Source organism: Neolamprologus multifasciatus, chromosome 6 (assembly GCF_963576455.1).
Source record: "Neolamprologus multifasciatus chromosome 6, fNeoMul1.2, whole genome shotgun sequence".
NCBI classification, from domain to species: domain Eukaryota; kingdom Metazoa; phylum Chordata; class Actinopteri; order Cichliformes; family Cichlidae; genus Neolamprologus; species Neolamprologus multifasciatus.
Window position 1 is genome coordinate 613,959 of NC_140444.1, and position 11,688 is coordinate 625,646.

General features: G+C 47.9%; 1 protein-coding gene across 1 annotated transcript; it reads left to right on the forward strand.

Moving 5' to 3' along the window:
• Positions 1-2,048: 2,048 nt before the first annotated feature.
• On the forward strand, positions 2,049-7,717 carry LOC146516045 (ras-related protein Rab-1A). Its single transcript, XM_085162543.1, has 6 exons — positions 2,049-2,246; positions 3,521-3,593; positions 3,687-3,782; positions 3,861-3,956; positions 5,148-5,279; positions 6,798-7,717. The coding sequence occupies exons 1-6, from the start codon at positions 2,233-2,235 to the stop codon at positions 6,993-6,995; spliced, it is 609 nt and encodes a 202-aa protein (XP_085018669.1). The 5' UTR covers positions 2,049-2,232; the 3' UTR covers positions 6,996-7,717.
• Positions 7,718-11,688: the final 3,971 nt, after the last annotated feature.

Sequence of the window (11,688 nt, forward strand, 5' to 3'; positions counted from 1 at the left end):
CGTGTAAAAAGAAATTATATGAGCTGTGATAACTGTTTCTGATAAAATGAAGAGTAGACTGATATATTGAATATTCCTTTATTGGGTGAGAAAATCAGACCATGTCATAACTGCTTTAAGTCATACAGAATAGATATCAGAGCCTTAAACAGGCTGACTTCTGCTAAATGGGTCAAACTGGGCAGAAAGTATACAAACACATAACATCATTATAGAATATGATGTAACACTATAGATCAACTTACCTCAGAATATATAAAGCATATAAACAATTACAGCAATATGATGCAACAAACACAGCAGTGCTACTAATCCAAAATACTCAAAGCTTCATAGAACTGAAACAAACATTTATTTTTAGGTCCATTCAGCTGCTGATACATACTTTAGGTTTCTGAATATTAAACTTGTTTCTTCCTTTCATAGTGTGTAACTTGAAGGCCCTGAGTACTTTCTCCCACACTGCAAACACTGGAATGATAAAATTATTTGAACATTACCTAATAAGACTGATTCAGGACAGACAATTAGTTATGTTAAACTTTCCTAGCAGTCCTTCACAAACAGGGAACAGTCTGTCTATTCTCTCCATCTGTCAGCTGCTGCTGGCTCTTCCTCCTCCTCTTCCTCACACACTGCTGAGTCCTGGTGGATCATCAGGGGTGCAAAGCCTCACAGATGATGTGCAGCAGTGAGTCCCTCAGTCTGTCCTCACTCTGGACACTTGCAGTTGTCACACATGGAAATCAAATGCGTGATAAGCTGCAGGATTCAAACACAAATGTAACTTATAAATACATGTTCATACTTTTATTACACAATCAGAGAGAAAGAAAAAGAGAGAGAGTGCAGGACAGACAGACAGGTGACAGTCTCAGGTGTATACACTGCTACAAAACAGCACAAAAGAAGGAGGACTGTGTTATTACAAAACAAGATGAGTTCCCAGATGGTACAGTGGACACATGTGTGACTCCTGTGATTAAAGCATCTTTCTTTCAGCTTAACGAGTGAACCGTCAGCTCGTTCAAACACACGTTAAAGTCCGTTTGGCTCTACACCACCGAACAGAGGCAGCAATATAACATAGCTAACATTAACAGTGCAGTGAATCCTGCTTGATATTCAGGACTGCAAACCGAGCAGCATCACTGACTTTCAGCCTGTTGTGTTTGTGGATATATGACTGACTTTAATTATCCATAAAATCATCACATTCTCTTTAAGATTAAAGTCAACTATTGAACGGCGTATATTTTGGAGTAAAGGCTTTAAAACCAAGTTAGTACAAACATCGCTAATGTCACATAACTTTCCCGACATGTGGCCAACAGTAATGTTTTAATGTTCTTCATTATAAAAAACATTTGCGCATAAATAAGTGACATAATATTCAGTACTTACTTCTGAAAGTTTACTCTTCGGCGGCTCCGCTTCAGCCGTTTTTTTCGGCAAAATTATCCACACCACAGGCGAGCTATGAAATCTGGGATATGTTGGGCCATGAAGGCTACAGCGACCCATTCTTAAAATTCAGGGAAATTAAGGACGCATTTGAGGGCCGCATTTTGAGCAGCCTTTGAATTGGGACAGCCTTCGTCATGTCGCTGTGACGTAATCGGCCTTAAAATGCGGTCTTTAAGGCTGCAGACCCCAAGTTCATTGGTACATCCTGGCTTGTGTAGTTACTAGGTAACAAAAGCTCAACACTGCCCCTAGCGTCCTGGAGCACTTCCGTTGTGTTTTGGAATTTGCATGTGCTTTGAGGTTTGCAAGTGTTTTGGAGTTTGCAAGTGTTTTGGAGTTTGCATGTGTTTTGGAGTTTGCAAGTGTTTTGGAGTTTGTACGTGCTTTGTCTCTAGGGGCCACCGTACACATCAACACAGCAACGTATACCTGGCAAAAACTGCCTAAATAATCAAATATAAGATAATAAAAATATATGTATACGTTTTAAGTATAAGACGTCATCTTGTTTGTGTGTCTTGATGACGTGTAAACGCCCATCTTCACAGAACTACACTACCCATGATTCCAATCTGCGGCGTTTCCGGGTAGGTAGTGAGACAGCCATATTTGATTCGATTATGCTGTTCTGGCTGCGACGGGCAGTTTAGCCACTCCATCAGAAAAAACTGTGTTTTTTCTTCACTACGAGGCCAGTTACAGATTAATCCACGACGACCTGCAGCTGAATCCACCGCAGTGACGGTTCTGAGCCTGTAGTCAACGATGAATCCCGAATAGTAAGTGTCAGTTTGATGTCGGCTGTGACCGTTCCGGCGGAGTTGGAAGATTAGCCGAGGAGCTATGCTAAGCTAAGCTAATGAAAGCGCAAGCTAGCCGGGCGGACTGAAGATGACCGTCCGCTGCTTTGTCTCTCAGTTCCGTTAACGGGCTGTGAACGCAGCGTAGACCGAGTGACAGCGCTCAGATATAACACCAAAGGGCCGCCTAACGGCACGGTTGTCCGGGCTCCGTGCGCCTGAACCGGTGAATTTTTCGATTTCGCTAACAGTTTGTCAGAGACGCTAGCCATTAGCATGCTAACGGCAGCTACGTAGCTTAACGGTCAGGGTGTGTTATTGACACACAGGCTCGGCTCACTCGGTTCGATTCCAGTGTCAGGCCCGGGGTTCGGGTTTCAGCTCCGTCAGTGAACCCGAACCGGGCTGGGTGTGACGTATGCGCCGCAAACAGGAAGTCTGCCCGTTATTGGGTAATATGTTGTTACTTCATTGCAGTTGACACCAACGAACAGCTGATCCCTCAGATAAACGATCAACCTATCGGGTGTTTAGCCCAGTCGACCCCACGGTGTACTTTAACCAGAATCCACAGTACTCTGATCGTTTAGTCAAAGGGCTGCTGAACATTATCACACATTAAGATACACAAAGCCTGTTTACTTCAGCGTTCCTGCTGTGTTCATGTGTGTGTGTGGTACAGGACACACACACACAGGCTTCGTTCATCCTGTGTTACTGCAGCTGAAACATCGTCATCATTGTCGCTTCTGTGTACGAGCTAATAACTTAATAACAGACTTCTGCTGTCAGCAAATCAAATGTTTGAGTAACAAATAAAGTCAAAACAGAACAATTAAATATTCTGTGTTATAGCAGGTAATGTAGTAATAATGGGAGATTATTAACAGAATAATATGAGTATTAGTGTTGATGACTGATTATGATTATGATGTCATTCCTTGTTTTTAACTCAACATCTGACTCGTTATCGTTAATTGAACAAAGTCTGTTCAGACACGTTCTTCCAAACTGTGTCACTAAAGCGTCTGCAGGTAAAAACACCTGTTAGTCCTGAGGAACACCTTATCCTGCCTCACCTGCGCTCCTGTGTGTGTGTGTGAAGCCCCGCCCACAGTAAAAGTCCAGCACGGAAGCAGCTGTGTGTTGTTGGACTTGTTTTCTTTAAAGGAGCACGCACACCAAACACACACTCATAAAGACGGGCAGCAGTGTGACGCGTGTGTGTGTGATGATGTTTTCTGTCTTCACAGTGACTATTTATTCAAACTGCTCCTGATCGGGGACTCTGGGGTCGGGAAGTCGTGTCTCCTGCTCCGGTTTGCAGTGAGTGTTTCTTACACAATGTTGTCATGGTAACTGCATCTTGTAGCACAGACTCACCTGTGTGTGTGTGTGTGTGTGTGTGTGTGTGTCCAGGATGACACGTACACAGAGAGCTACATCAGCACCATTGGCGTGGATTTCAAGATCAGGACTATCGAGCTGGACGGGAAGACCATAAAGCTGCAGATTGTAAGCACACGATTGGTCACACGCGGTGATGATGTCACTCTGCTCTGACTGGACTGACGCTCTGCTTTTCCTCCTCAGTGGGACACGGCGGGTCAGGAGCGCTTTCGCACCATCACGTCCAGTTACTACAGAGGAGCTCACGGCATCATTGTGGTTTACGATGTGACGGACCAGGTGAGTGCCGACGGCGCTCAAAGCGTGACGTGTGTGGTTCAGGGCGCAACGTGGCTGATGACCCGGGACGGCTGCTCACGGTGTCGGTACCTGACAGCAGCCCTAAAACTCAGCATTCACTCACTTTAAAGCTTGTTATGTTTCCTGATACACGGTTATAAGATCGACATATTAATCTGTGGCAGTCAGCACCGCCGCCGCACAACAGGAAGGCTCCAGCTGGAGCTTCCTGCGTGGATTCTGTGTTTGTTCTGCGGCTCCCTCCCGCAGTCCAAACACATGATAAAACAGTCTGAAGGCTCGGTGGTGATAACAGAAGCTCAACTCGCGGCGCTGATGAAGGAAATACAAACGGCAAACAGATTCTGACCCGTAACATCTGCTCAGATCCAGGAAGTGCTCATCAGCAGCATGTTTTCCATGAGCCGCTGATGGTTTCAGAGACGTCTGTGAGCACAAAGTTCTCCAACAGGTCCAGTCAGTCATTGATGAGCAGGGTGGGGGGGTGGGGGTGGGGGCACCCTGAAGGAGGGATGAGCTGCTTCTCACATGTCCAGCTTACCAAAATAAAAGCCTTGTTCAGAAGCTAACTGTGAGGGCCAGGATCTAGATGTTTTGTCGTTTGCTCACTTGTCTTAATATTGATTATTTTTGTTAATTTCATCTGTTCCATAGTGGAAAATGGCCAGTGCTCTTATTTTGAAAGTTCAGTCTTTAGACCCTTCCCGTCTCGTGTTCATTGGCCAGTAGATGTTCAGCTTCGCTCGCAGCTCAAACACAGCGACTGAAGAGCAGCGAGAAAACCGGCCCGACGAGTTCAGACACACAATACAGACACACAGGAACACGCCCTCCTCGCCGAGCGAGCAGCCGGCCTGACGTGTTTCTGTTCTGTTGGACGCTCCCATCATGCGGGACTGACCCAATGTTAAACTTGCTGTTTAATGTCAGACACACAGACTCACAAAGGTGTGCAGGGAGGAGCGGGATTGGTTTCTGCCTGCACCGTACATACAGGAGCACGCACGCACTCTGAACACACGCAGGAAGTGAGGTGGTGTCAGGGAGGGGCTGTCTGTTGGGTATTTGTCATAATTGTGTGTGAAACTGAAATGAGTGGATTAACACCGCCCCCTGCAGGCGGCTGTCGGCAGTGTGAAAAGCTCTGTGTTCACGTCTCTCTGTCCTCAGGAGTCCTTCAACAACGTCAAACAGTGGCTACAGGAGATCGACCGCTACGCCAGCGAGAACGTCAACAAGCTGCTAGTAGGCAACAAGTGTGACCTCACAACGAAGAAGGTCGTGGACTACACCACAGCTAAGGTGAGAGGTCACAGTCTTCCATCAGTGGGCGACAGAAGCACTCGGCATCCGTGGGTCAGTTAGGATAGAAGGGACTGTTCTGGGGTCGGCCATCAGCGCGCTGCCGCCACGTGTCAGGAAGTAGAAGGCATGAGTAAGTGGATGCAGACGCAGAGTCAGCACAAGAGGAGGAAGCTGCTGCGCTGACACTCGCTGTGCCATCAGGCCTGTGCTGAGTTCCTCCACCTTTGACCTCTGATGATGAAGCGCGCGTGACGGAGAAAAAACACGGGTCCTCCTCGCAGTTACACTCCACACACGTGACAAATGTCAGTCCCCCGGGTAAACTCGGCCGTTTGTCACTACTTTGACCTCTGTGACCTCCACATTTCACCTTTAAAAACGGTTTGTTGTCACTGTTTTCAGCACAAACTCATGTTTACTGTTTCCTTTGGACACACGGAGTCAGCTCGACTGATCTAAGGTCAGACTGAAAACATAAAAAGTTCTATTTTACTGTAACAACCACAAACATTAATGAATCATTTTCATAACTTGAAATACAAATAGAAACATTTTAAAACCCAAACACAAGTTTTGTAAACAACAGTTTGTTGCTGTTTACTTAAAACTGCAGCCGAGGCGTTTTTTCTATTTACAGAACAATCAGCTGTTCTGCATCAAAGTCACACAAATGATTTTAAATTTTTACTTTCTGTCCGTTATAAGATAAACGTGAACGTCACAGCCTGATACCTGCAGGCCTGAGGGTGACATTCAGCATTGTTCTGACACAACACAACTACACACGAACTATACACTAACTATACACTAACTACGCCAAATCTCTCACATCTTAAAACTCTTTCGCTCGCTCCTTCTCGCCGCTGTCACTCTAAAAACTTCCCGGTGTTCCTAAACAACCAAACGCCGTGTTGCCATATTATTGTTTTAAATTGGTTTTTATTCTTCCACCAATAGGAAAACGTGGAGTTGTTTGGTTTTTGCTTGAAAGCAGCGAGCGCTCTCGACCGCCGTCCTTAGAAGACGCTGTTTTTACCGTTTCTTCCCTCCGTAAACACGACGACGGCGTTGGAGATGCTGAGCTGGCAGCAGATCAGGAACCAGACGATTCATGTTGTTTGATTGGCAAAGAAACGTATCGAGTATAGCTTTGGTCCAAACACAAACAACAGCACGTCGCGCTTCAGACGGCGCCCGTAAACGGCTCTGCAGCAGGAGCGTGACCCACTTCAGCTCTCGTGTTCGTGGCTGCTGAGTTCTGCGACTCGTGAATCTGTCTGATGAATTGAACTGTTTGCGGGTTTTGCGACTTCCTTAGAAGGAGCGGTGAGAACGCGTCGGTTTAAAATGAACCCGCGTTCCAGCTGTGCGAAGGACAAATGGGGTCTGAGTCACAGCTGGAGCCTCTGCTGGTCGTCAGAGGAACTGCAGCTGTGAGGCTGAGCGTTGTTTCTGAGGTTTGATGTGTTTGACAGCGAATCCACTCACAGTGTGCCCCCCCCCCTCCCTCTGCAGGAGTTTGCAGATAACCTGGGGATCCCCTTCTTGGAGACGAGCGCCAAGAGCGCCACCAACGTGGAACAGGCCTTCATGACCATGGCGGCCGAGATCAAGAAGCGGATGGGCCCGGGCGCCACGGCCGGCGCCGCCGAGAAGTCCAACGTCAAGATCCAGAGCAAGCCAGTCAACACCTCGTCCGGGGGCTGCTGCTGAGGCCCGAAACCGCCACACGCCGAACCCGCCCCTCCCCCGAGTCTCAATGTAACCATGGCAACCACAGAGTGAGAGAGAGAGAGAGAATGAGACAGCACGAGTGAGAGAGAGACTGAGTGGTTTGTAATTGTGTGTGCAGGCCCCACCCCTTTGTCAAAGACCCCGCCCCCACTCACACCGGGCTTTCTTCTAATTTCCTAAAAGTAAAGCGACGTGTCCCATTTTTAACAGTGAAGCCCCGCCCCCATCTCCTCTCACAGCTCGAGTTATTCGGCCCGTCCAGTGAAGCACACGCTTAAACCAGCATCATGCATGCCCCGCCCCCGCCCCGCCCCCACTGATCCAACTTCACAGGGCCGCCCTGAAAACGCCGTGCCTTCAGGCCGCAGACCCTCGTCACATTCTTGCCTTCGGCGCTCTCGTGTTGTTGGCGGAGAACTCCACCCCCCCTAACATTCCTGTACGCGCCCATGAGCATGTGCTGCACCTGGACGGTTCCTTCGCCCATGTTTCTCCACCTACAGCACAACCACGCCCGGAGAAGAGCCCTGCTGAAGAAGCTCCAAACTGTACATATTTATACATACATGTATGATCTGCAGAGTAGAGCAGCGGCGGCGACGCGCTGCACGTAGAAATCTCAGCACGTGATTTGTGGCTGCGGACGTGACGTTTTTGTGGCACAAATTCAAATATTAAACCATGAAGGAGATCTTTGATAACTGCTCGTGCTCCTGCTGTCGTTCTTTACTTCCTGTCAGAGCTCACACCTGCACGGCTTCAGGCCGCTCAAACCAGAAACACATGAAGGTCAAACCACCTTAATGTCATTCAACATCGCCATGGTAACTGGTGCTGCACACGTGACCTGGAGCAGGTTGGAGGGCGCCGCCTGCTTCCTCTGCGAGCAGACGGAGGGTCTGAAGTTAGCTCAAGTGTCAGAAACCACACGTACGTATCGTACAGTGTTACACTACACAACATAAATGTCGCACAAACTGTTTTTATTAAAGGGTCATAAACAGGAAGTTCCTGTCAAAATAAAGTGTCACGTTATGCTTTAACAATGCTTCCTGTTCATGTCTGGCAAGACGAACCTCAGGCCCTGCACGAGGGCAGAGACGGGAGCAGGCGCCACAGGCTGAACCTGGTCCTGCTGGTACAGCCGTGCGGTGCAAACATCCTGCAAACCTCAGCGTGCCATCACTGAGCGAGGCGACAGCGCCACCAACAGGACGGGCGTGTACGAACGCTGGGGGACGAGAGGAGCACATCAAGGTGCTGCTGCAGGTTCCCTCCAATCCGTGCGTCCCCACAGCCAAACGGCTGCAAGACGGTGAAAACATTCAAGTTGCAGCAAAGTAAAAACTTTCTGCTTTTTAAGTTTTTCTTAAAGACGGAATAGAAAGAAATCTTCCTCCAGACCTTTAAACTCTGAGCTCTGAAGGCTTCTGTGGCTCTCACACCTCCGTACCTCAGCTCTGTCCTGGTCTTTTACACTCTTGTTGAAAGTTTTGTGTCACTTCCTGTCTCTGATTATTTCAAACACAAAAAATGCAAAATCCATAAAAAGATGAAGACAGGACGACCAGGTGATCCAGGTGATCCAGGTGATCCAGGTGAGCGCTCAGCCTCCAGTGATGATCCTGAGCTGATAACCAATCACTGATCAGTCCTCGTGTATCGTCCACTGGATGATTAGAAACGATCAGCTGTGATTTCAGAGATTTTAAAAAGTTCTGCCCACTCTGAGGGTCAGTCAGCTGGTGCAGGAGGGGAGGAGTCAGAGAGCAGGAGGGGAGGAGTCAGAGAGCAGGTGGGGTTACCATGGTAACTGAGTTCCCTCAGCTGAGGAACAAACTTTTACATAAACCTGGTTTCTGTAAAGAACAAAAGGATTTTTGGATAAACTACAAATATTCTTGAAGGATCTTCTGCAGCGTTACAGCACAGACATCCTGCACAGCAGCCTTTAAATCACCGTTTCTCTGCCTCCGTTTGTTTATCTGCAGCTTTATGAACAAACATCATGTGACACGTACAGATTTCACAACATGTGAGCTTTAAATGAGCGTCCTTCCTCTTCCTCTCTTATGTTTGTCCGTCTCTGAGTGAACTCTGGTCTCTCCCTGTGAAATAAGCAGCTGGACCTTTAGCTGCAACAAACACACAAACAGTTTGTGTGTTTGTTGAGCTCGTAGAAACGCCACATTTCAAATTACCTGCCAGGTGTTCCCTTCATGCTCGCTCCTCTTCTGCAGGGCTAGCTAGATGCTAAAGTACCCAACTTACCTGCAGAGTCAGCTGAATATTATGGAATCACTTCACAAAGTTGAGCCTTTCCAATGAAGCTCACATGGATTTGGTCCGTCCGAATATTTCAGGAACTTCAACCGCGTGTGTTCAGCTGAGCTCCTGAGGAACAGCTGTAGGAGCCCATTGATGTTTTTGTGTAAAACCGATGAGCGAGGGGAGCTGAAGCCTTTCAATATTCCTGCTAAAAGGAATTTTTACTGCACATCTCACATAAAGGAAAGACGTTTGCACACACGTGAACTGTTCCCAGAGAAACCGTACGAAAGGTTTTCGGGGACTTCTTGACTGTAAGCGCTCGTCTGCTCACAGCGTGCTCACGCACAGGCTCATGCTTTAGGCCACTCCCACAACCTGACCGACACAGACACACAGACCATCCGAGTGGTTTCTTTCATTTCCAGATGACGTTTGTGTTTATTCATCTCCTCACTCACAGAATAGAAACAATAAAAAAATAGAACTGAAAATGTACATCATACACCTGATACACAGATTTATATCTTTTTGTGTTTTTGTTTTTTACATCGGTACAAATGTGAATTATATATAAAAAGACGAACTCATGAATTCACCGTATATTCTTTACACATGACCGAGGGAAACGTACACCAGGACAGGATGAAGAGGAGGCTTCAGGCACTTTCCTTTAACAAACAAAGACACTGCTTTCAGGTCACCTTCCTCGCCACAGACAGGAAAACACACGAGGGACACGTCAGCAGAGACGCCGGTCGGACCGACAGGCGATCCTGCTGAGCGGCGGCGGCGGCGTGGGATCTTACAGGCTGATCGTATGTTTCACGTCACGGACGACAGCTACACGTCTTCTATAAAAATGAAGCTCAGAATGAAATCGTTTATATTACAGGTCATTTCAGTTTATAAAATAGACTTTTACTGTTTCACACCTGCTGTTCATGTTACTGGATCACGAGACTGTAATACTGCTCTCAGCCTACAGGTGGCACTGTGACGTCAGCCGTAAACATCACCGGGTCGTGATGTCAGCAGACAATAAGAGAGCGTGTGGGAGGGGCCAACGTGACCACAGAGCCAACAAAGCGTTTTGGGGGGCGGGAATTTAAAAACGTTTAAACAGGTCAAAATTTCGTCGTCTTTGTACCGACACGTGACGCCAGGATCATCTCCTCGCTGCGTTACAACATTATTCTGAGTTTTAATCGTCGAGAGCTTTTGGAGAAACCACATCGCTGCAGATGTTCTGCAGATGTTCTGCAGAGCGCCAGCGGATGATCTCCATCGTTATTTGTTCAGATTGAAATCTTTTCTTCTGGCATCGAGCGACACGTCCGCGTCACTAAACTTCAGACCAGCTGTTGTGTTCGGCGCAGTGTTCTCGTCTGCTGCTCGACACAGAGCTTCCTGTGACCTGTGACCTTCAAGGGTTCAACAGTTTTACTTCGATGCATCTGGAAGCTTTTCTAAGCGAGCATCACCTGCAGCATGAACACGCCCACTGACCGTGCCTGGGGTGTCCGTGGGGGCGTTCCCGCACCACAGACCGCACCCGAGCGCATCGGATCCTAAATTTGCGATTAAAGGAAACTTCAGGTGTGATCAGGACTCAGGAAGTGCGTCATCGTCACACTGGTCAGACCTGCTGGGTTACCTGCTCCAGTTAAACTGAAACCAGTTAAATACCCACTGTAAGGATCAGAAACCAGAGCTCCCAGCACAGAGAAACATGTTTCACCATCAGACTGATCAAAGTCAAACTCTGCTCTACTCTGTTGAAGCAGCTTCAGCAACAACCAATGAGAGTGAAGAACGGTGCTGATTGGCTGTGGACGAGGAGATACACTAGAGCAGGGTTGGGCAACCTCGGCGTCCGGGTCGTTTACGGCCGGCGAGACCAAAGAAATGTTTGTCTTTTACAAACGCACGAATCAATCAAACATACACGGCTGCGTATGTCCGAGTCAGAATCAGCTGACGTACGCCATCACAGGATCGCCACAGATGACGAAGAGTCGTGGCAGCCGTCAAGAAGACGAAGGTGGACGCTGCGTAGTCCAGGAAATGGACTAATGACGTTTTCTTCTTCAAATGCGCTCACGACTTCGTTGGAGTTTGAGAGCTCAACGAGCGGCTTTCACGCGACCACAGACGGACGGCGAGAATATGACGCGTGTGTCGTCACGAAGCTGAAGCCTCATCCTTAGTAACGCGGCAGCTGTAGACTTTTGTTGGTCTCTCTTTGGTTTGTGTTAACCGTACGACCCTCAGGGGCTCGACCTCTGACCCCTCAGCTTTGAGTTAGGGTTTGGTCAGCTCAGCATCAGGACGCCGTGTTCGCTGATTCGCTGATTCACGTGATTTTTCTGGTGGCGAACAGAAAAAGCTTTTTTGGGCTCAC

Excerpts from the sequence above, each read along its gene's own strand:
- LOC146516045 (XM_085162543.1), top strand. Across the intron at positions 3,594-3,686 it reads GTCTCCTGCTCCGGTTTGCA|GATGACACGTACACAGAGAG; the intron begins GTGAGTGTTTCT and ends GTGTGTGTCCAG. Across the intron at positions 3,957-5,147 it reads TTTACGATGTGACGGACCAG|GAGTCCTTCAACAACGTCAA; the intron begins GTGAGTGCCGAC and ends CTCTGTCCTCAG.